Source organism: Trachinotus anak, unplaced genomic scaffold (genome assembly GCF_046630095.1).
Source record: "Trachinotus anak isolate AG129_WGS33_773 ecotype Australia unplaced genomic scaffold, CSIRO_AGI_Tana_v1 ptg000018l, whole genome shotgun sequence".
In the NCBI taxonomy this organism is placed as follows: Eukaryota; Metazoa; Chordata; class Actinopteri; order Carangiformes; family Carangidae; genus Trachinotus; species Trachinotus anak.
Window position 1 is genome coordinate 557768 of NW_027273869.1, and position 25422 is coordinate 583189.

The window sequence follows — 25422 nt, forward strand, 5'->3', positions numbered from 1 at the left end:
TTCAGTGATTGATCGCGATTAAGAAAAAATTAATCGTTTGACAGCCCTAATTTTTTCTGTTCTCAGTGAATAATCAGAAACTCTTTATCTCCCTTTAATCTCCTGTTCTCTTTCTTACTTTACACATTCCATTCACTAACATGCACGACAACCAACAGCATTAGTAAACACACCGATGAGATTTATTTTGTTGTGATTTTACATTCCACAGTTGAACATTTCCTTTTTTTCTCCAATTTTATGTTTACTCAACAGACACATTACTGATGTTAAAGGTTGATAGATCAGTTTTGTTAGAAATATCTGTCCACATTGGAAGTTGCAGTATCTCTGTCCTAAAAACTTCTTCAGCTGCAGTCTGTCTCTCTTGCTGCAGTTGGCCTGGAAGAGAGTCTTGCTGTTAGGTGAGTCATGTCCATATTTCTGATGTCATATAAGCCCATGTCTGTGTGCTTCCTTGCTAACTCAGCTTTTAAAGGTTGTGACACTGAATTTGACTACATGCATGTTAAGAAAATATTTAAGTTTATTTCAAGTTTTGACCTCTGACAATTCATAGCATAGTTGCAGGGTGGGACTAAAGAAATCATAAAGTGAGGCGTAATCTTCAGTATTTGATCTCTATTAATATAGTTAAAGTGGAGTTTTGCTGCCTTGTAGGAACCCAAGATGTCCCAAAGTATCAAGTTTGCATCTGTTAGCTGGTAATGCCAGACAGGGTTTAATTACTTTATAGCACTTTCACATCCAGACTGTGAATGTGCCAAAGGCAGTACTTTATAATGTCGTCGTATTAGTACATCACTTCAGGTCTTGGGTCAGGTCCAAGTCTAAAATTCAGCAGCACCAGTCAGGTTTAATTGGGACAACTCTTAAGGATGTGGGTACGGGCCGGGCCCATGTGGAACTTTATCTTTAAAGTATGATCAGGAACACCATCTTACATGAAGCTTATTGTGCTTTTATGCATGGCTTGATAACTCCACTCTTATTTCCTGGTCTTCTCATATTGTTGTAAGTGTGTGTGTTGTTCTTTGCTGAGGGTGGTTTTAACAGCACATCATCTGAAGTCCAGTAGAGTTAAAGTATTTTTAATTGCATTATAAGCTTGTGTCCAAGCGAATATCTATTTTTGAAAAAAATATACCCTGACTGCAAAGAAAATCTCTAGCCTCACTGGAACAGTTAAGATAGACCCATGGCATGTATGGACTGCATTAATGAATGCATATGACAACACTGATGTATACCAGAACTGTGTTTTGGAATAGCAGTGCTATAATTCTTTTGAATCTATTGAACTGAAGCAACTATGGGATTTTTTGGTCCGTTATTTTAAGATGTTAACTTAATTCCTTTTATTTTCTTGAGATTTTTGTACTGTGCTTTTTTGTGCTCCTCAATTTATGATGATCACTTCATTATGTCACTATATGAGATTACTGTATACTGTATTTAAATATTTTTGTGTTGGCCTACCTACACAGTTTATGATCTGTCGCTTATGTTGTGGTGTCTTTAGAAGCCTCTCTGTAGGCTCACAGGAATCACTCCATAATAAGACAGACATGATCATAGAACATGGTTATCTCAATATAATGAGAAGTTGATGTTCTGATTACCGGAATACCAGAATACCATGTCTGATGTCTTCAGATAAAATTAGAATTAGAAGAAAACACTTACAACCTTGGTCTCTAGTTGTAAGTGTCTGGCTGGGTACAGAGGGTGAGTGGTTTTCATTGAAGCCACTGAAGATGCAGTTGCTAACTGAAGAAGCTGTGATAAAGACATTAATAACTGTCACCTGACACACTCCGCTCTGATCTTTTTCCCCTCAACCTGGAGAGTTTTCTTTAGACCCCACAAAGACAAGACTGTGTCACTGTGAACTCAATTTGAAGAGAAAACTACTTTATTTTTTTGTCAATAACATTTCTGAATTAATTTATAACCACACCATTTGTACCTTTGTCCTGCCCCTGAAATATTTGAACATTAATTGCATATAGCCGATTCTATAGCAAACCGAAAAGGTAGAGCGTGATGTTGATTGATATTTATGATACGTATGTGATGTAACTGTATCCCATTAAGGACACTAGATGTGTTGAGAAGCCAATAGATCTGGGAGTTGTTGTTATAGGTTTGTTCAGGTTCATTACAACTTTGGGTCTTGTTTTTGTAGTGTTAGCCAACATGACATGATAAAATTGGGCTCAGCACATTAATTTCTGAGATTTGGGAACACTGAAGTCCAAGAAGTCAAGAAACATGAACAGTTAGATGATCAGACAGGCAGCAAACAATCCAACAGTTAATGCAGGTTATCTAAACCAGTCCCAGTCAAGCGCTGTTGGCTTGTTAAGATGTTATCTGACAAGAACTCTTTTCTCTCTGTCTTAGTTTTTTGGGTTTTTTGTTTCAGTGTTAGGTTAGTGACACATTGTGACATTGGGCCCTATCTTACCCCCAACAGAAAATGTGATGCAAGTGTGTTGCTGGTTTCAGACCAACGCATTTGTCATTTTCCAGTCCAGCGCCCACCAAATACACTTGCCCCCATCTGTGTGCCCTTGGGCGTGTTGGTCTTAAAATGAGGTGTGGACAGGCGCATTGTTAGCGCATTGATATCTTAAGGCAGCAGAAAGTGATTACGTGATTGACCAGCGAAAACCTGGTCTTAAGTCAGTGGTGCAGTATGTCACTGTTATTTTAAGGATGCATTATCAAGAGAAATATGTGCCTACATAGAAGTTACGCACAAGCACAGTGAGATGAAAATGTTCTTAGATGTTGGGATAAGCCAGGTGGAACATTAGACTACAGCCCCAGAAGGTTGGAGCATTTGTCACATGGTGTGTTTTGTATAAGGCTGTCATGTGTCATGGATGTCTCTTGCATGAGGCTCTGCAGAGAAGTGTTCTTGGTGTTCTACCAGGTCAATGCACCACAGTGTTCCCTATTCATCAACTAAATTTGGCACCACAGTTTCATAACTAACCAATTTACACTTCTCATCATACAACATAAAATATTTCTAACATTGTAATTTGTGCCATTACTTCACTGTAGAGCTATACACTGCATGTTGATGTGCGCAGAGCTGCTGCCTGTGTCGGGACTGGACTTACTGGTCAGTCACAATATGCTATCAACTGACCACAAATAGGTTCTAACTCTTTGTGAATTATAATAGTGATCTGCCACGGTACAAGTGTGCCTGGCTTTTAAATGGAAAGGGAGATGGCACTCTGATTGGTTTATTGTATATTATGCCTTAGACACTCCCATGAATAATTAAGAGATTAGGTACAACCCTTTTGAACCATGTGCCTGGTGCAGCGACTGTTTTTTCTGTCATTAAAATAGCAAAAAAAGAACATGGACTCACCCTAAATGCACATGTGCCATGCGTTTCAGACCATGTGCTTTGGATCAAGCCCATAGTATTATCTTGATTGAAGTGACTTTTTGTTGAACTTCACAAAAATGTAATTCACATTTTCAAACAATGGATGTAGTGCATAGATGAATGTTCACTTGTTATCAATTGTAAAGCTGAATAACAAGGTTTTCTTACAAGCAATGTTAGAAAAGCTAGAAAAGAACTGGTTTGAACCTGTCTGAACCAGCTCAGAAATGATTATAGCTTTCCTAAATTGCCACACAAGGGGTTAGGATTAGATGAGCGTTGGATGGATTAGATGAAAAAGCAGCCCGCAATAATCGTTTAAATGCGGGGATAAGAAAGAAGTTCAAATCCTTCTTACTTTTTCACCTCCAAACATGTGGCCAGCAACTGAATGAAATGAGTGTAAAATGTTGGATTTTTGGTATTGGAAAGTTACATAAATAGTCACAGCCTCCCCTAATCTATGTGGGGTGAGTAGGTCAGAAGCTGTTTGACCATCTGATAAGTATTTCTGGTGAAGTATATACTGTTCAGTGGACTGATGACAGGAAGTCATTTGACTTGTGTCAATTAAGAATAAAGACAGTAGCTGCTGAACACATAAAAGAAAGATAAACCTAGCTTCATGCATTTCCCACTGCCACACACTGGTCTGCATGATGTTGACTTATGTGCCAATCCCTAGATCCAAGAAAGGTTGAGAGTCCCTGACCTAAACCAGACTTTTTGCAAGCCACAGTATCCCGGTATCAAAGTACTCCAGGAAACTTATCCAGATGTGAATAAACTGGTATAAATGGGATAAGGGCTTTTCCTGGTTATTTAAACCAGGATATGATGTTTATATGGAGAAAAACATTAACCGGGATACTCTAGAAAACCAATCATAACTGGAAAACAAAAAATAAGACCCAAGTTGAATTTAACTAGAATTATTCTTGAACACGTGTGAGTTCAGGTTTTGTTTTTGGATTGGCTATACTGTGGTTTTCAGTGAATGCTTTTAATGGTTTTTGATGGATCACAGTAACTGTGACCTCACTACCTTTCAGTAATTTGTATTATCTTGTTCGAGCTCAAAGCTCAACTCTGGATGACTGGAATTTTGTATCTGATGAGAGTGAATCAGCCTGTTTATTGCATTATGATCATCAGGCCTAATGTGCATAGAAATATTCAAGACCATGCTAGTGTGTGTTTTCATTTCTGACTTCTGATAGGTGGCTGAGGCCTGGAGGAATCTTGCAAATACAGAATGCTTAGTTTTTTTTTTTTTCTTCAGTCTTGACATCTTTTGACTGAGTAAGGTGACATCTTTTTAACCTTAACCTCAACAGTACAATTACAACGCACAAGGTAAAAGAGATTAAAGAGGGTAGAGAGAAGAGGCCCAGCAGAAAGCCCTGCCAGGTCTCAGCTGTAAGTGAAAAAAATAAGTTAGAGGAGCTAGAAGAAAAGTCATGTACTCATGTACATGTACTGGAGCTTCACAGATCTGCAGGAAGAAAAGCCAGAGTGTGTTTTCATCGGATGCAATTACTTTAGTCTTCCATAGTCGCTCAGGGCAGCAGTACAGAGATGAACATGCTGCTGACTGTTCTTTATGTGCCATGTCTGCTGGGAATCTCCAGAAAAGATGGCAAGGCAGAAGTCATTTGGGTTAAACAGGATACTGCATCTCCCTGTCACATCTGTCTGTTCATCAAACCCCCTGCCTTTATACATCCCCAAGGCAGAGCTCCACTTTGTCATTATCATAATTTTTTACAACTGTTTTTCTTTTGAGACTGCAAAATAAACCCTCCCCACGCATACACACATTCATACTCACACATTTATCTCTATGACTAAAATGGAAAAAAAATCAAACACGACATTTGCTCTGAACACAGGCTCAGTCAACAGTTCAAGATGAAGGGTTCAATAAAAAGGAAAATACACCTTGAATAAAAGAGGAATGCATGTATAAAATACTAAATGACTATGGGATCATCAGACGGAATGGAATGCACCTACAAAGGAATGAAAATGGTCCGACATGACAGTTCCTGGTTGTCACTTCTCTGGAATATTCTGTACAATGATGTACAACAGTGGAGGTCCTGGATCTCCTCGCTACCCACATGTCCCACGTAATCTGAGGGACCTCATCAGATGAAATACTGAAAGTTATAGATGGCCACTAAACATGATCCCAGCCCAGCAAGTGACATGATTTCATGTTCGGTCAAATTCTTCGAATTATCCCACAGGAGACTCCAATCTGACTCCAATACTGCTGATCCATTCAGTTCTCCACAATCACAGTAGACCAGTCAATGTAAGCTATAAGCAGTTCACAGGTTGAACACCATTATCTGTCATTATCTGAACCATTGCTTTGCTACAACCACACAATCCAAAATTTTGTCCTTCTGTGTCACCATGTAGTTCTTCAAAAAACTGTCTTTGTCAAGGTCCATTTCATCATCTTCTCCACAACAACAAAACAAGCACAACTTCAAATTTTTCATAATATTTCTTTAGTTCAGTTTTTTTCTGTTATTTTCAAGATAGCAGATCATCAAGACACCCATTTTAAAACACACACAAACTAAAAAAATCTGGAACCAGGAGAGACTGGAGATGAGTGGATGGATGAACACATGGAACAGTTTTCTGTTTTGTTCTTTCTTTGTCTGTGGGTTCAGTCGGTCTTCTCGCGGCTGCCAGCTTTAGCAGACAGTGCCATTCTCCTGTCGGGACTTGGGGCAGGTAGATCGGGGTATAGGCTGGACAGAGGGAGCCAGGGTGCAGAAAAAGCCAGCAATGAGGGTGAGGCCGAGGCCTCCCCAGGCGCAAAACATGGACCAGCCATAGCCATGGCCGATATCGTCAGGCAGGCCGTACAGATACGGTGGATAACGGGAGAGCTCGAAGTTGATGCCAGCAACACAGGTACAGAGGGAAATGATGCAGAAGGTTCCTGCAATGACAGAACAAGATGTTGAAGATGCTGAAGAGGAGAGAGAGAGAGAGAGAAATCATAGTCACAGTGAATGAGCAGCCAAGGTCACATCCTGACAATGTCCAACATAGCCTATGAATTTGATTTGCCAGTGGAAATATAATTTTTGCTTGGATTAAGTTCACCGGCAAGGTTTTATCCAATCCAGGAAGTAAGACATTCCTGTACTGCATAGAATTTGTCCGGGTGGATGCTTCAATGTGCAAAGCCTCAGTTAATTGGTTTAAATAACTAAAACACAGACTCTGGAGCATGAGGAAGAGAAGGTGGTTTTGGTCAAATATTGAACACGTCCACATGCCATTTTGTGATTTTATGTCGGCACTGACCTTTTCCATATTTAACCAAGACCACCATCCTCTCCCTAATCTTAAATGTCAGGGTAAGCTTGAAACTAACTAGTGTCACTGTCATAGGGTTTTTTTGACTGGTATCCAAGCTTGAGGAAGGCTGGTCTTATGTAATATGAGCTGAACAAAGGACAGACACCAGGAAGAGAGGGAAAAGATCCATGATGAAAGAGACTAACCAAGGTTACCAGAGTTTCAGGTAAGGCCCATATCATTTTTCTAGCTGACTGGCAAATAAGATATTCAGGTTATGTAGTGGTCTGTTAGTCCTTGGTACAACCATAAGGGTCGGTGGTAACTGACCTACAACAAATCATCTTACCAGCACTGCCTGTGACACTAGTTCTTGTGAAGTATTGCCCAAAACGCTAAAGTGTGTGTGCCAACTTGCCATACTAGTGATACTGACACACACTTTGGGCCACTTTCTTCTCAAAGACATTGTTGCGCTGTGACTGAAGTAGTTGTGCAAAGAACAAAAAAAGGAGCTTACTTTCTCATGTCTCATGAGGTGACAGTTTGCATACACATTATAAATGTTTCATCATTATGTTGGTCAAAATTGTAATCCTGATGCCATGACTGATGATGCAACTATTAAAGTTTAAAGTCCATCAACTGCTGGAAATGCTCCAGAAGACCATCACCTGATAGTCTCTGGATAGAATGGAAAGGACTTTTGGCTGTCTGATATAATCCCATCCACTTCACCACTCTACTGTGTCTGCATTGCATTGTGGCCCATTTTTATTGAAGAAATTTGTTTCTCTGCTTCTTCTCTGCTGGATCTCTCCCTGAACGATCTTTGAATTAAATGGTTTTACAAGAAAAATGGCCCCATTCTGATTCACTACGAAAGCACTAACTAAGAGGAAAACCCAGGGGGTACGGAGGGAATGTACTACCACACCACTGACATCTCTCACTTCAAACAATTTGCTGTATTTTTTAAATAATCTGTCCACATCATCTCATCTGAATGAATCTTTTACTTTATGTGTAGTAGAAGCAGTTGGTGATGCAGACTCTAAATTTGGTCTAATTGTCAGAGCTCTGTGACACTGTGGGCTGCTTTGCTGTGATTTGGCTGCTGCAGACTGACCCAGCCTGTTTCCTGTGCCTTTATTACCGAGCAACATAATTATTATTATTACATTTTACAACTGTAAGGCACAGCACTAATCCAAGATTGATCACAATTGAGTTTGCAGTTGCCTCCTGCCAAGCAAGAGCTGTGCAGCACACAACACATCAGTGTGTGTGTGATGTTACTACTGACTGTCCACTGCCAGAAAGTGGCACACACAGGGTTATGTGTGTCTGTGTGTGTGCTTGGGGAATACAGGGGCTGGATATGTACACTCATATAGTCCACTTTCATCAGTCTAATCACCAGCATCAGCACAGATGAGAACACAAACACACACTGCTGTTTACAGTGTTTTTTAATCTAACGTACATTATATCTACAGTGGTTTGACTACATGAAATAATATCTAAGATGAAATAAGAATTGAATGTTTCAGGTGTCAGGTTTTGATATTTGTAGACAGTTAAAAACATAGTTCACAATTTTGTCAAAACACACATATTGAGATTCTTTGTGAGATGTGAGATGTCGAGATCAATCTTATGTCTGTGTGTTGAGAACAGAGCTGGAGTCAGGATATGGTTAACTTAGCTTAATATCTTTATAAAACAAAAGGAAACAGCTGGCTCTGTCCAAAGATCAAAAGTATATCTACTGTCACCGCTAACTCTCAGAAATAACACACTGCATCTTGTTTATTTAATGTATACACAGAGACATAAAAACCTCAGTTTCTGGTTTTAGATTAAGTTACATGCTGAAACTTCTGTATTTCTGGATGACCGTCAGGTGCAGTGACACAATATTACAATTCCATACTACATAAAAAACTGTATACAGTATGTAGTACTGTGTATGTAAATTATTACAGTACATTGCTTTTTACAGGCAGTAGAAGAAATCAGTATAAATTACTGCTTATTAAGAAAATATTGCAACCATCGACCGTTAGACTACGTGAGACTACGTAGCCTCCATGATGTTACCCACAGGTTTCTGAAGAGCAGTTTTGAAGCTCAAAGTGGACTCCTCTGCCATCGCCATCTTGGCGACTGCACCTAACTCCATAGGCAAAGGTAGGATGTGTGAAGCTGAGACTTTCCTGCATGCTGGTTTGTAGCAAGCATATGCTCACCCACCTGTCACTCAAAGCGGACACGTTCTCAGTTATGCAGAACCTTAAGCCTTAATAAAATTTAAGCATGTGAATTATATAAAAATTCACCCCACTGCAGTTTTCACGAGCTATAGAGACCAAAACCAGTGTTGCTGCTTGATTTCAATATGTACACTACTGGACACATTGTGACTGCTTTAACCTTGCAAAGAGACAACAAATTGTTTTTCCCAAGTTTCAAAATTTCTCACCATCATATTTATACAGACAAGGGACAAATTAAAAGAAATGAGTAGAGAGACATGATGCCTCCACGCAGCACCAGGTGTCACTGAGCGGTTTGATGAATGAATCATATGCTGTGGCCATCGCAGTCACCAGATCTTAACCCAACTGAATGCCTATGGGAGGTTTTGGTCTGATGTGTGAGACAGTGCTCTTAACCACCATTATCAGAACACCACAGGAGGGAATATCTTTTGAGAGATGTTGTCATCTCCCCAGAAGAGATTTGTAGAAACATTGCTAAGACACACTGAAAGTGACACTTTATTTCGATGCTTCCTTTAATTTGTTACCTGTCTGTATATTTTTTGGCATCTCAGCCATGCAATGCATTGTGGGAGAATAGTGCACACCAGCAAATTCAAAACTATATGAAATCTAAGAAATTTCATGTTTCTGGGCCAACTATGAACTCTAAGATTAGTGTGTGTGTGTGTGTGTGTGGCTCACCTCCCATGAGGAAGAGGAGACCAGCCACATACTGCATGAGGCCTCGGTCCCAGCAGCAGCCAAGTATGCCTATGATCCAGCCGAAAAGGATGATTGCCACTGCCATGCCCATGAAGCCTGCTGTCATCCGCCGCAAGTCTGAGGAAACAAAAGGAGAGAGGTTAAATATTATTAGAATAACAAGCGAACATTGACCTGAACAGGATACAGCTGTGAGGAGAAAAAACATGGCACACATGTTCTTTCTATCTGAAAGATGAGAAATCAGAAGAGATTTTAAACCTGATAGGTGTCAGTGGGTGAAAGGGAGAAGGCATACAAATATGAAATATACAAATAGATATTCTGAAATATACATTTTTACACTTCCTGCAGGCAGGAACACAACAGACTAGCACTTGAATAAGACCATCACCAACAATCCCAGACACACTGGTCTAATGAAAGTTGTACAGACAATCACAAAGATCATGGCATGTGTTTTTCTATTCTTTACACTGCATTTCTTTTTTTTCTGATCCAACGCAAACAATTTTTTCTGTCAGCTGACAGTTTGATTCCGCAGCAGCTGTTTTTTTTAGCCCTGTGTGACTCAGTGTTGACTATAAGCTTTTAAAACAACTTCAACCTGTTAGATAATGAATGACAATTATTCCCCTTTAACAGTCTCATTGGTAGCAGTCAACTCCTGGGCCTTGGTTGCTTCTCTATACTTTGTTCATATGAACATAACCTGCAGGTTGTACAGTACTGAGATGTTCCAGTGCTGAACTTCACACTGGATTCTGTTTATAAAAAGTATCCACAAACTCTTCATAGTAAAAACACTATATCTTTGCACAGCTTTTGATTTACTGTAGGTTTCAGGGTTCTGTTGGTCCTTCCTGTGTCTCAGGATCATCACTGCCTGCCTCCTTGTGCTTCAGCCTCACCCACCACTCCACAATTGTCTCCAGGCCAGGCTTTCTCTGCCTGTACCTCACCTGCCACCTTCCACTACTCCAGCCTGGTCCACTTCTTTTGTTGCTTGTTCCTGCTCCCCTGCCATTGGACTCCTCTGGCCTGGTTCACTGGTCCACTGCCTGCTCCGCTCTCCTGCTGCCCACTCACCTCAGTCCAATCTAATTTCCTGTTTACTTTGACATTCCTGAGAACTGTTCAAACTGTCTCTGAGTCAGAATTCTACTTCTGAGTCTGTAACATAGACTTGATTTACAGCTTGGTATTAAGACAGTAATTATTGGTGATATACCTAAATTGCAGGGTGATTATCACACCAAGGTTTTTATATTCAAGACAGTTTTTTTTTTCATTCAAGTAGTATGTTGACTCTTTGGCTGTCTGCACAAGAATATTCACGCCAAGGTTAATTAATTCAATATTTCGCCTTAGCTGCTTTAAATTGCAATGCTTTTATATTTACAGTGGCTTCAGAAAGTATTCAGACCCCTCCACTTGCTCTGTATTGCTGTATATTTCATTATAAATGCAACAGTTGTCTTTTTGGCCCATTAATATACTCAATAACACATAATGACAAAGTGAAAACATGTTTTTAGATATTTTTGACAATTTTTTTGTATTTAGACCCTTAATTCAGCACTTTCACTACACCTGGATTCATTTTTAATGAGTCAGTCTCTGTGCTTGGATGGAAAGCATTTGTGAACTGCCATCTTCAGGTCTCTCTACAGATGTTCTGTGCGCTTTAAGTCTGGGTTTTGACTGGGCACCCCAAGGACTTGCCCCAGAGCCACTCCAGAGCTGTCTTTGCTGTATGCTCTAGGTCACTGTTGTGCTAAAAGGTGAACCATCACTCCAGTCACATGTTGTGTACTCTCTGACCCAGACACAGTTTGTACAAAGTTTGTACACAACGTTCTTTAAGGACCTTCAAGGTTGCATTCATCCTTCCCTGAGTTCTGACCAGTCTCCCTGTCCCTAGCATGATGCTGCCACTGTCATGCTACACTGTGTTCACCACACATCCATTCGTTCATTCATTCATAGTCATTTATGTTTTACTCAAAGTGAGTCCCATCAAGACATTCTGGCATAAAGGCCTGATTGATGGAAGGCTGCTGAGGTCATCCTTCCAGCAGGTTCTGCCATCTCTGCAGAGGACTTACAAAACTCTGTTAGAGCGACTGTTGGGTTTGTGGTCACTTCCCTGACCAAAGCTCTTCTTCCCTGGTTACTCAGTTTGGCTGTATAGTAGTGTGAATTGTTGGTAAATGTATGCATTCCTAAACTATGTGCAATCAGTTTGCCACAGATGGACATAAAGCAAATAGGAAGTACTGGACCACAATTTAAAGTGCCACAGCAAGGAGTCTAAATACTTTTGTAAATAAGAGATTTATGTTTTTGATGTTAACTAATTTACAAAAAGGTGTGCACATTGGGGCAGCCCAGTAGTCGAGTGGTTAGGGTGCATACCATGTGAGCGCAAGATGTTTTTAGCAGGCAGTCACCGGTTTGACTCCCGACCGGCCCTACTCTTTCCTGCATGTCAGTCTCCACTGCTCTATAATAAAATTACAAAAAAAGCCCCTGTCTTTACCATCTTTTATATTGGTGCATTTTGCAAATATGGTCCATTGTGCAGAGCCTGCATTGTGAGGGCTAACACAAAGAAGAAACAGAGATAAGGCTAGGCTCTGCCACAAGGACAGCAGTGTGCTCTGCAGGAGGGTAATGACAGTGACAATGATTAGCTGCAGAGAGCAGCTGAAATATGAGAAACGGGGAGGAAGATGAAGAGCTCCAAGCAAAACCCTGACTCCCCTTCCACAAGTAGATTAGAATGTCATGGGTGAGCTGCCCCGCCAGGAGGCGGATGGGGAAGGAGGAGGAGGGATAGGCTGACACAGGGCTCGGGTGGAGGACACCATGTGGTGGAGCGAGAAAGGTCAAAAAAATTTGGCCTGAGAGCATAAATGAAGAACAACAAAAGACAAACCACCTCTCATGTTGTACGTGCCATACATATTCCTTCATCTTTGTTGCTAATGAGCTGTTAACACATTCATATGCAGTATCCACTGTAATGGACATCAAATATTATTGACTTCAGCCATTTGAGTTTGAACTCCTCTAACTAATCAGTAGTATCAATGGTAGACAGACATAACATGGAGTGCTGTAAGAAACATTTCACCTTTTTTTTTTTTTTTTTTAACATTTATCTTCTAAATTCTCCATATCATCAGTTAAATTGCAGATTTCTTAAATACAGAGAACAGGCTAGTTTTTTCAGATTGAATGTCCTTTACAATGAACAAGTACTGAATAACACATATAGATAAAAAAATATTTAATTTAACACTAACCCTTCAGTCATAAAATGTGTTTTTAGTCATTGTAGATTGTATTAAATAAATTCCATAATATTTCACTATTAGAGGACGCAGAGATTATTGAACATCTTGTAAAAAAAGACCTTCCAAAGTGTGAGAACTTTCATTTTTGTGAAGATTTAAACAGTAGAAACATTTTTTCTGAAAATGCCCACTCTGTATTTAAAGCTGCATCAATTAATTTTTGACAACTTGCAACAAGCCGCAGAAACAACACTGACATTATGGTTCAGTGAGTGACCCTTTTACATTACACATAGTTATTAATATACTTCCCTGACCTTTCTTCTTACACTACTCTTGGGCCAAAATATCACATAATCTAAGTTATCACATAATCATGTACATGCTCACCAGAGCATTTTTCATTCATTCATTCAAGATTTATACAGAATGCTCACAGGGGTCCAGGATAAGGTAAACCTGTATTTGGTTCATATGTTTAATAAAAGACTAAAAGGCTAGCTGGCAGTGATGTAGGTCAGGGTGAGTTGTTGCTCTACTTTGAGCGATATTTTTCCCTCACTCTGCACCCTGAAAGTCTTTCTGTCAGGTCAGATGAGCCCTTAGTATGTTTTCTGTCAAGAGCCAGGCTCTGCAGGTCACTGTGGGACTCCACCAGTTTAAGCACTACAGAGGACAACCATGGAGTAAAACCCCTTGTGGTGTACTCTAGAAGAAGTGCCCCTTGGGTAACAATGTCCTGTGATTTCATAGTATTGCCACCCCTCTCCTGCATGAACGCGAATGTCCTGAACCACATGAGCCATCCTATCCAGCCTACAGCCAAGGCCAAAGGACAGATGTGTACGAACATGAGAGAGCAAAAAGGCAGAGGAGAGGACAGCTGGTGGTAATCAGTGTTGGTTAGTAGTTACAGTTGAATTACATTTCTTAGTAGCATGATGGTAATGTAGCTGTTTTCTGAATCAAATAGCTTCAGAAAACAGTAGTGTAGTAGTAGTGCAGTAGCGTCCACACATGCTACATTTTCCTGAGCATTTCTGGAGCTCAAGCACAGTGAATCTGTCTGCTGCAGTCTCAAATAAAAATAAGGATCCTTATGTAACGCCACCACCACACACAGACATATATGTGTGTAGACACAGAAGCACCTTCTTCTGATGGTGACATGAAATGCACAAATGCTTGGACTGATGCCTACGGCAGAGGAGTAAAGGAATACAGACACACCAGCTTGAGTTTATTTGATAGAAAGATGGCAGGGAACGTGTAACACACACTTGCACACACACACACACACACACACACACAAATAAAAAAAAGCATTTTGCACAGTAACACTCACAGGTTATAGTTTAATGTACCACTGAACTAAACATTTTTTACTTGTGAATCTGTTTGACATACAGTTCATAGTGATCACTGAGAGAGTATGGACTTGGCATGAAGTTGGTTCAGTTTGAAAACATAAATTAAAAGTAGCGTCTGCTGATGTCTATGGGTCGAAGACATCAGGCAGTCCCTGACTGCAAACCATTTTCCACAAAATAATAAATGTGATGTGTTTGTTTGACTTAATATATATCTGTCCAGTAAATGTTCAACCCCATGCATTATGTGTTAAAAAGGGATATCTCACACAGTTCTTTCATTATTAATGTAAACCTGCTCAAATTAAAGCTGAGACTTGGTTTAATGTGGTATCCATCATTTCATTTCAAATTGAATATGCTGAAGCACAAGAGCCTGAAGAGCAAGAAAATGTGTAACTATCTAAATACTTATGGTCTGGACTATACACACTACAGTGAGTGACTACAGGTGTAGACAAGACATGAAGAGAAGGGATTTCTGGGCTAAAGGTTTCTAAAGACTGATGTCAGCACCTCTCTTACATGCAGTAATGCACAAGGAGGGAAAAGACTGACTTTACTTTACTTTAAAGACTGAACACTGACTGGGCTGTCAGTTACTGACTGGAAGGGAAGCCAGCAGAGGATTTTAACTTAGTTCACTTTTCTGGCCAAATTCTGTGCTGACACAAAGTCTGCAGATAAATATGTTACAGTTATTCTGTATAATTGTTGCTGTTTTAAGAGCTTAAACCTTGGCAGAAAGTTTAAAATTTGACAAAACCCATGACACACAGCAAGTGCAGCAACTACACCAGTTTTTACTCTGCTTTTAAAGCACAGTCCAAGTTTTTTAGAGAAACAAAGATAATTCAGTCATTTGTGCTAGCTTATAATCAGCATCACCTACTTGCCTTGGGACCACGAATGACCTATTCCACATGGAGAGTAATTTCCATGTGACCGGTGTGTGGGATTTAATGCAATCATTTTCTCTGCTGGTGCAAACTATACATATTTTTTTTTGTTTTCTCTGCTATCTGAGCAAAATGAGCTCTACTATCAGGTGCTAAATGTACTGAATTCCCTTTTAGGTCTGTCCTCTGAGGTGTCTTTATTGAGTCTACACTCCTGGCTCTCCTGGCTGCTCAAACACATGAAATCTCTACAGAGGCCTGGAAAAACTCCCCAACTACGTCTAACAAAGGATTCAAATGTACTGTCCTTGTTCCTTGTGCTAGAGCACATTAGTGATATTATTATCATTATTATTATTATGATGTTTGGGGGCGTGTAAAACATGACACAGTCAGTGTCACTGTAGAAATCATCATTCGTTCCACTAGGCTGAAATTGCTAACACAGACGATGTGAGACGAATATCCATGACTTTGATATCTACTGTACTAAACAAACTGTAGCACATGTGCAGTGACAACTGTTTTTGAGTCTACGAGCCTTGAGTGTCCATCCAATGCTGCACTACTACATCACTAACAGTATATGTATGGGAGGACAGATGTTCAGTCTGACATTGTGAATTCAAACTCAGTTGCATAGCACATCCTATGATAACTGACTCCAGTGCAACAGCTGACCTGCTGCATCTGCAAACAGGTTAGCTGATGTTTATGGGTGACTGAGCACTGTCAAGTTTTAATGCAGATACCTCACTGAGAGATCTGTTTGAACCCTGAAGCATGGTTTGATGCATCTCTGCAGTTGTCAGTCTGACTTTCTTGGTCTGTGGATCCTAGATACAATGGATCACAGCAGCCAAAATTCAGACAGAGCACAGAGGCCTGTGCACTGGCTGGAGCTTGGAGCTGTCAAACGTCATCCATGCCCCTGCATTTGACTACATTTCAACTTCCTTGGAAGTTTAAAATGTATGAGTGATGGATATACCCTAGGTTAAACTGTGCACATCCATCTGTGTGCTATGCTATTCTCTGAGCAGAGAATACAGGGAAAGAAGTGCTATCACTATCATTTCTTTGTAGATTAACTTTCATGTCTGCAGAAAACAGGATTAGCTCACTGTTAAAGAAAACATGGTCACATATTCTTTTATATATAAAAAAGTTTTGTTATCATTTGCTTCAGTCAGATATTACTAAACCTTAAAGTCTTATTTGCATTTTGAATACAATAAATCTGTAAAACTAACTACTGGTTTCAATCAAATTTAGTAAAGAAAAAAGAAAATTGCATTAAATTGTGAACTGAGACCAAAACGATTAACATATGAATAAACATATAAAAACAAACTTGGAACACATTTTGTAAAAATGATCCTATGTACAGATTTGTTGCTTTTTGTAATTTGAAGGTCTTGAGCTTGGTTGAACAAAGCAAACAAACGTCACCTTTGGCTCTGAGAAATTGTCATGGAGATTTTTCACCATTTTTTATAGATAGTAGCAGACTGTGAATTTACTGCATTAAGCTGTGGGAAAAGCCAAGGGGGCATTTGGTGTCCAGCTATGTACTCAATGTTTGGAATTTACAAAGTGGCCACTCCCTACATACAATTCTGAACGGATTATTTTTAACAACAGGCTCCTCAAGCTGAGCTCACTATCCTCAGAATCAGCTGAATTGTATTTGAGGTACATTCGCATATGTCTTCTTCCCTAAGTAATTTACAGTTGGGCAGGTGTTACGTGCGATTAGCATCAAAATTAAACATGACCAGGAGACTACAATCATTCTAGCAACTCTTTGAGGCTATACTTAGGCACAGTGGCAAATGCTAACATTAGCATGATAGCATATAACTGTGCTAATGTGTTTAGCAGATAAAAAAAGTTTACCGTGATCACCATCTTAGTTAGTTTAGTTTAGCATGTGTTAGCATCTACATAAAAAACTACTACTTACTACTTACTTTGTGTTTTCTATTAAATTGTGACTTCTGTATCTCTGTACAGGTTCCTCCTGACTGCAATTAATTTTTTTTCACAGATTTGTTCATATTGTCTTAACGATAATGATAGTAAAAGACCACATGTTGCTCCTTTAGTCAAACTAGATGTGATTAGTCTTCTGTTGCATTAAAGTTGTGGCCATTTGGTGCTTCTGAGAGAAACAGTAAATGACTAAAATAATTACATGTTCTGTAGAACAATAAACGCCGAAATAAACTGTACAAATGGAAAAAAGAATGACTGGAGAATAAGAAGCACACATGATCAGAACAATTCAATCCTCTTGATTGTTAATGCTGCACTGTGAATAACTGTGGATAAAAACTGTGCTCATTTGTTTACTGTATCTGCATATGACAGGCTGCTGTCTGTCTGTTTTTCTCTACTGCTTAATAGGTTCCATTGTTCAGCTCTGAGCTGCAATTCCCTTTTAATTACGTTCTTTGCTCCAGGACCAATGGCCCAATGAAACATTATTTCATAAAAGGGAAATGACTTTTGGTGGCTGTGTGGAAATGTTATTTTCTCAGTCAGATAGATGGAAATGAAAATATCTTGTCTGTAACAGCTCATAGGTTCCCTGTTAATCAGCAGTTTGCCTCAGATCCTCATCCAAACTGTTAGAATATGCACTTCTGTAACTCTGGAGCATATTTTTAGATAACAATGAACTGTTGTAGTCAACCCTCTGTCTGTAACCGGTTGCAATATTTGGATGTGATGACAAATTGTCTACATGAGGCCAAGTAACCACAGAAGAAAGAATATGCCAAAAACAGCAACGTTGGGCTTTAAATGCACAATATGTTATTTTCTGCCACTAGGGATCTCTCTCAAAACAATAACAAAGGACAGAGTTTAATGATGTCATGAAGTAGCAAGTAGAATTCTTGACCACTATTGCAGTCAGCTCCTTCAGCCAGTTGTTCAGGGAGCTGAGCTGCTGCCAATGTTTGATCATGTTGTTTCTCTAAGACCCAGACGCCTAAAATCCTTCATCCAGTTAAAATATATCATTAAAAATGACCAAAATCGAAAAAAAGTGTATTGTAAAAATGTGGCTTAAAACTGGACAAAAAGTCTTGATTCTGGCAGACATTCACAATGTTGATGCAAGAGCAAGGGAAAATTGTTGGAAACATTTGAGATCAAATTCGACTTCTGTATCTCTGTCCCTGTCTCTCCTGACTGCCAATTTTCACAGATTTGTTCATATTGTTGATAGTAAAGGGAAAATTACCTATACTAAAATAATATTTGGGACTGAACACTCAGTTAACCACATGTCACTCTGTGATATAGTGGCAGTTACTTCAAGCCTACATTATTTTAAAAGATAATTAGTCTCAGGACCACTTACTAGGGGTGGCATGGTGGTCCAGTGGTTAGCACTGTCAGTCTCATGGATTAATGGATGGATGCATGGATGCATGGATGCATGGATTGACCAGCTTTTCCTTAACAGCTTTCAACTGCATCTCACAGTCCTCAGCAAATGGAATTGTTGGCTCAGTTGTCATCACATGACTAAGTATGATAATGGGACCAAAGTTGTGATAATTACCCTTTAAGGCAGACTGGTCTGAGAATCTAATGTTTATTTCCAGAATCAGATTAAATGGACTTGCAGGTCTTACCACAATGTTACCTACCGCAATGTCAACATTCACTGCGGTGCCCATGCTTTTTGGGCTCAGAGTGATGAAGCATTTCTGATGGAAGGTGTTGGCAGAGGAGGTTTCAGTGCAGGTTTTGCTGCTGTAAGCACATGGCCCTGTCACAGAGGCTGCCTGCAGCCACAGCTCAAGATATTGAGCTTAATTTCATTACCCCATGTCCAACTGCCACTGGGGAGAAAACAATGGAGTGGGAAAATCAAATTATGCAAGATAACAGGAAGGGGGAGATTGTGGGTGTGATGGGGATGAGTTGGCAGCAGAGAGAGCAGAGTTAATGTCTTTAAACATATGTGCTATTTGCTGAGGAAGCCCTCACAATTCCCTGTGGCTGTTTTGGCACCTTAGTGAAGCCTTCATACGGAGTGGGGGCCATATGCATAATTTCATAGTGTGTCAGGCAGCGACAGTGTGAGTACCCCTGCAGGTTAAGTCAGGAGCCCAAGGGAGTCAGCCAAGCACATGCAGAGGGAGGGGTAGACAGAGGATGGACAGGGAATTATAACTGACAGCCGTCTCCTGGAGAGCAGGCTGGATGCAGGAACGATGGGAGACAGGATGACACCCTGGGCCTCCAGTTGGCCCTAGAGGGGCCAGCAGCTGTCAATCACCTCTCTGGGTTGGCATGTACTGAGCACAGATGGTGACAGGATAGCTGGCATATGGGAGTGTTACTACAGTGGCATTCTTATCAGCTGTCCATCAGTGTCTCTGTGACAACAAGAGATGGAACTCTGATGTCCCCCCTGATATGACATCAGCATTACAATAATAAAAGTTGAACAAGAAGGGATATTTTTTTCTGTTCAACAATAGAGTGGCAAAAACTGCCAACCTAGTGCTGTCGGAATAGGGTCATTAAAATCCAAAGTGTTTCTATCCATTTAAGCAATCATCCTCCTCTATGATGTCAGGCTTTTCACTCTGCCATCGAGTGTGGCTCAGAATAGTTATAACTACTTTCGCCTGAAGCAACGTTAGGATAACATTTTACACAAGTTAATTTTAAGCAGACCCCTGCCTTAAGGGCTGGTTTATGATCTGTCAGAATTAGTTTCTAAGACATGCTGTCTGAGGAGGAGTAAAAAGCCTGGCCATCATAGAGAAGGGGGAGACGTGATTTCATTTATAATGAATATGATAACTGCTGACATTTTTAAACAGTCTCTCCAGGAAGACACTCATATTTTTCCACTTGGTTGTTCACATGAAAAGTGCCACAGATAGTAGCAGAGAGAGCAAAAGATTGAGGTAGAATTCTTGGCACCTTTCTCACCTCCGCATAGTTGATCAAACACAGCTAGAGTTGGGTGTGTTTGTTGGATCATTGGTTTTGGGAAGTTACGGCAATGGTTGGATGGAAATTCCTCCCAACCCAATGTTGGAAAGGTGTGGGGAACTGAGGCTATCTCATCAACAGGCTGTTTGGATGGAGTATAGCAGCCAGAGAGCACCTGCCTCTCCCTCCTCAGACCTAGACTCTTCCTTTTCAGTGCCTCATTCCCCTTCTCTAGCTGCAGACTTTGTCATGTGACATTGTATGAAGGAAAACAAAGTCTGCTTCAGGAGGAGGTTGTGGTGGATTGATGGATCCACAAAACAGGACTTTGACGCGGAACACCGCTGTTCATTTCCCATTTGAAACCAAAAGTCATTGTTGTTTGTTTTATCCCTGACCCTTTCACAATCTTAATCTTAATCTTAATTTATCCGTATGACGACGGTCCTCTAAATCTAACTAGGTATTTTGTGTTCCTATACCAAACCAAACTGTGACTGTTCCATAAGCTTTACCACATGTTTAGGGTTGTAACCATGATGACAAAGGTCCAGTACTGCCCACTGCCTTACAAGATGCCCAATGGGTCATATTTTGGAGTTGGAGAAATTGTTGGTTTTTGATATGCTGCCAGTTGGTGACCCAAGGAAGGGCTAAAGATTCCTGGTACTGCACTTCCAGCCTGGCATTGACCGGTCCCTTAAATTAGACCTCTCTTTATGTGTTTGCATCTGGATCCTCCTCCCTATTGTCTGTTACCTTGAGTTGTGACAGTGGATGATAAAAACACCGCAAGGTACCTGCGGTACCAAGACAAAAATTCAGTCAATCAAAAAAATATTTGATTGACTGAATGCCTTCATGAATATATTTGCATGAAGGCAGGTGATAGTAAGTCACAATGATTCATACTTTATTTGACTGAAATTTCAGAAAGATGCTTGAAACTTGTGCAAAATTTTAAAGGAAAAAATGTATCCTCTGGGGAAAATAACTGCAGTTAATTTCATAGCAGTCTGACTAGTGGTTGTACAGATACCTTACTCTGGACCAAAGAGTAGGAATGACAGACTGACCAGCATCATCATCCTCTGCACTAAATATGATGAATATGCTTGGAAATAGGACAGTATCTTTACCAGAGTCATCCAGAACTTCTGAGCAAGCCTACTTTTACCAGCTTTGATGGGTGAAAAAACACTGTATGCGCAGGGTAATGACCTCTATTAATCAAGGTCAGAAACTACAATCAACAGATAAACAGTTGAAAATCAGCAGCCTGTGCTGATATTTATGATTGTAAAACAGAGACAGAAAAACAGCTGGTAAAAACAGAAAAAGGAAATTGTCCAATCTGGTGCATCAGTAAGCCATTTCTCTTCCTGCCAACTGTATAACATATCCCACTGCTAACATGCAAATGGTTGTCTTTCTGAAAGGGGAGGATGTCATGCTGCAGATGGAGCAGGGACACTGACAGCATCACAGCATCATTAAAGCATTGGCGCTGTCTTAATAGCTGTTGTGCATCCCTCTGACAGGCCACTCCACTGGCACTGCTGATAAAACAGGACTTGTCTGAATCAGCATTTTATGAGAGAAGATTTTGTTAATCTTTCCAGTATTGATGCCAAGTTCTTAAGTGAGCAATATTCCATCCTGGACGCTGAAAATTGCTTGAATGATTCAAAGGTAGAACAGGAGGCAGGAGTGAGGTAGAGGCAGTGGAAACAGTGAAAAGCAGAATTTGAGGAGTGAGATACTAAAAGCTCTCAGCCATTGATATCTCTGCTTCTAGATGCTCTGAACATGTAAATGAGTGTGTCGCTCATTTAGAAGGGATGTGCAGAGCTGAGAGCTTAAGCAGAGATAGGAATAGAAAGAGGAAATGACATGATGGTTCTGGTTAACTTACACATTTCTTTCCTCACTGAAAAAATATTAATGTATGCTTTCGCAAAAGGTGATACAAAGTCAAAAATAATTTCACTGTCTCAGAAATTTGAGTCCAGCTGAGCATACATCTGAGCAACAAAATCTGCTTGTGGTGCTCAAGCAAAGATCCTGTTTATCCTCTGAAGGCCATGGAATATACATAGGAAATCTTAATGAAATCATTGGTTTATAAAAACCTTTGTCATGCAACCAAACTGTTGGTCAAGAGGAAATCTTGGCCTAAACATGGGCTAGAGGAGAGGTGAGAGATGGACTCACCATGATCACCAGGGATCACCATGAGCGTTACAATTATGATGCCTGTTGGATGATGCCTGGACATTGCTTTGCTAGAAAAAGGGAACTCAAATCTGCAGCTGATACAGTACAAAATCCTCCAAAGAGCACACTACACAGGACAAAGGATGTTCCAGATGGGTATCAGAAATACTAACAGATGTATTAACTGCAAGAATGACGCACCAGATAACTATCTGCATGCTTTTTGGCACTGCACACTGGTCAGCAATTTCTGGCAGAAGATTTGTGAAGACCTATCGACACACCTCGGACATCCCATCCCTGTCTCCCCCTCACTTTGCCTGCTCGGTGATCTCCCTTGGCCTGGGGCCAGTCAGGGATCTGACCCCAGTGGGGGGGGGGGTGCATGCCCCGCCTGCCCTTGTTGCTCCATTGTACCACATTCCACATGACAGTAGGCCCTCTGAGGGGTGGTGCGGGGACAAGGCAGCCCTGCTATTGTTGTTGTGCTGCTCCTCAATTTTAAATGCACATTAGATATCACATGACACTAGGGCCTTGGGGGGTGGGATGGGGCAGGTGAGACTCTGCCGTCTACCAGCAGTGGAGTACCCATGCCCCATCTGCTCCCTCAATTTTAATACGCCTTAGTCATCCACACGGCCCACAAGCCTTATGACACTAGGGCTTTGGGGGTAGGGAAGGGCAGGGAGGATCTGGCTATCTGTCCCTGGTGCCGTGTGGACTGTGCGGGGGGATGTCGCGGGTGGCCCTGGTGGGGGTGGGTGGCCTCCTCTTGTGGGTGGGGGCTGTGACCATGCTGCGGGGGTTCGGGGCTCCGGCGGGTAATCCGGGCATTTCCGGGATGCTCTGGGCCCTGCCGACGAATTTGGGGGATTGGGTTTGGGGCTGGGCGGGGGGGCCTGCTGTTCTCTATCCCCCCGGGCTTGGCTTCCTGGCGGGGGGGTGGGGACTCCGTCTGCCCTCCTTCCCCCATTTGTCCTGCAGGGTCACTGGGGCCGGAATACTGGGCCGCGGCGGCGGGCTGGGGTCTTTCCCGCTGGGTGGGCGGGGGCTGGGGGGTTGGGACCTCTCCGTTGCGTGGCGGGCTCTCCACCAGGGGTGTGGGCGGGCCTTCAGTTGCCGGGGCCATTTGGCTCTGGGTCCGGCTCGCGGTGGGGTCGGTGGTCGCGGGCTGGCTCTGGGGCTTCCTGCCCACTGTCCCTCTGCGGGCCTCCTTGTGCTGGGGGCTGTTGCCTCTGTACTCCCTTGCGGGCTCCTCCTTGGGTCGGGCATGTGGCTGCCGGGGGGGCATGCTGCCGCCGGTCCTTGGGCTCTGGGGGTGGCTGGGAGTCTCGGTGGCCTGGTTTCTGGCCACCTGTGCCTTTGGTCTAGGGGGGCGGTGTTACTGCAGCCCCCACATCAATTACCCACCACATCCAATGACAAATCGCTACACACTTGCATACACACATGAACACATACACATACATACACACACACCCACCCCTTCCCTCATACACACACACACAGACAGATCCACACACACAGACAGATCCACACACACACACACACACACACACACACACACACACACATATGCACATATACACAAATACACATACGGAGCATCTAATGGTTAAGGACTATAGAGCAACCATAAATGTGGATATTGTTAGCTATTGTTATTGTTACTCTGTTGTTGTGTTGTTGTCCAAATCCCCACGCTGCCCGACATAATTGATGGAGTGAGTAAAGCTGTAAGCACTCAGACTGTGATTGTGAACCGCAACTTGGGAACCACCTTGGAAGGAGCTATTAATGCTCAGACTGTGGTCATAAATCGCAACATGGGTCACATCTTGGAGAAGCTTGCAGCTTTGAATAGGAGAATGGATGGAGATGACCAGAATGGACTAACAGAGTAAGCCGTGTCTATTGAAATACGACTGCTCGCCCTAACCCAAACAATCATAATCTAATCTGCGTTCCGGCCCCCGCAGCACCAGCCTTGGCCAAGGCCGGTGCTGGAACAACTCCCCCACGAGATCGCTGCAGTGAGACGCTTCTACTCCTACCCCCCCCCCCCCCCCCCCCCCCCTCCTCCACAGACACCTGTGGATTGTTGACTCCGTCCAGGAACCGATCAAGGATGTCTCCATGGCAACTTGCTGTGTTATCGCGATGACACCCTGCGAACTGAGGCACTGATTGTGAACTAGACGAAGCGACTCCCCAGGCCTATGCACACACACACATTCACGGACACCTCTTACATGTACATATGCAACTCACAACCCAACCCCATCCCACGCCTTCGCCGCTTCCTCCCATCCAGCGCGGCGGGCGGGGTCCGATAGCTGCGCCTTAAATGGCAGCGGCTGCGGCTGGCTGCCTGTCTGCACTGGAATCACCTCCTCCCCCCTTTACCCCCTCCCCTGGAGCAAATTGTCTTGAGTCACTGTGTTGTAAGATGTGTTTGTTTATATATGCCTATGTTGCTGAGGTTTTTTTCCCGAATCCCACACTGTACCCCCCCCCCTCCCCCCCCCCCAGGAGTATAGTTTGGGTTCTGTTATTTTTTCTCCTCTCCTCTCCACTTGTTTTTCCCCATTCCTCCTTTTTAAATGGCGCCGCAGATGGCTGCCTCGGTGTTTTGGTGCGCTCTGCACCATTCACCAGAACAAATTCCTTGTACGTGAAAACATACTTGGCAATAAACCTGATTCTGATTCTGATTCTGATTCTATGTCTGACAAGACTGCAGGACAGAACTATAGTGAGGGGGGACATTGATATTGGAGTCAGCAATAGTGTGTGTGCTTATGTCTGTGAGAGGGGAAGAAAAAGAGAGGGAGAGTATTTTCAGAGTCATCAACTATCAGACCTTGGCTGCAGATATTATAGGACTTAAGATCTGTGACATTTGCATTCATTTTTTTGAGTTAGCTA

The 25422-nt window shown here is 41.8% G+C and overlaps 1 protein-coding gene across 2 annotated transcripts in view; it reads right to left on the reverse strand.

Moving 5' to 3' along the window:
• Positions 1-160: 160 nt before the first annotated feature.
• Positions 161-25422, reverse strand: part of tmem178bb (transmembrane protein 178Bb) — a 121005-nt gene continuing 95743 nt past the window's right edge. For both annotated transcript variants that reach the window (XM_071502214.1, XM_071502216.1), the window contains exons 4-5: positions 9715-9852; positions 161-6380 (exon numbers count right to left, since the gene is read on the reverse strand). In XM_071502214.1, the coding sequence (XP_071358315.1) occupies positions 6130-6380; positions 9715-9852 (389 nt within the window). In that variant the 3' untranslated portion in view covers positions 161-6129. The remainder of the gene's footprint in view (positions 6381-9714; positions 9853-25422) is intronic.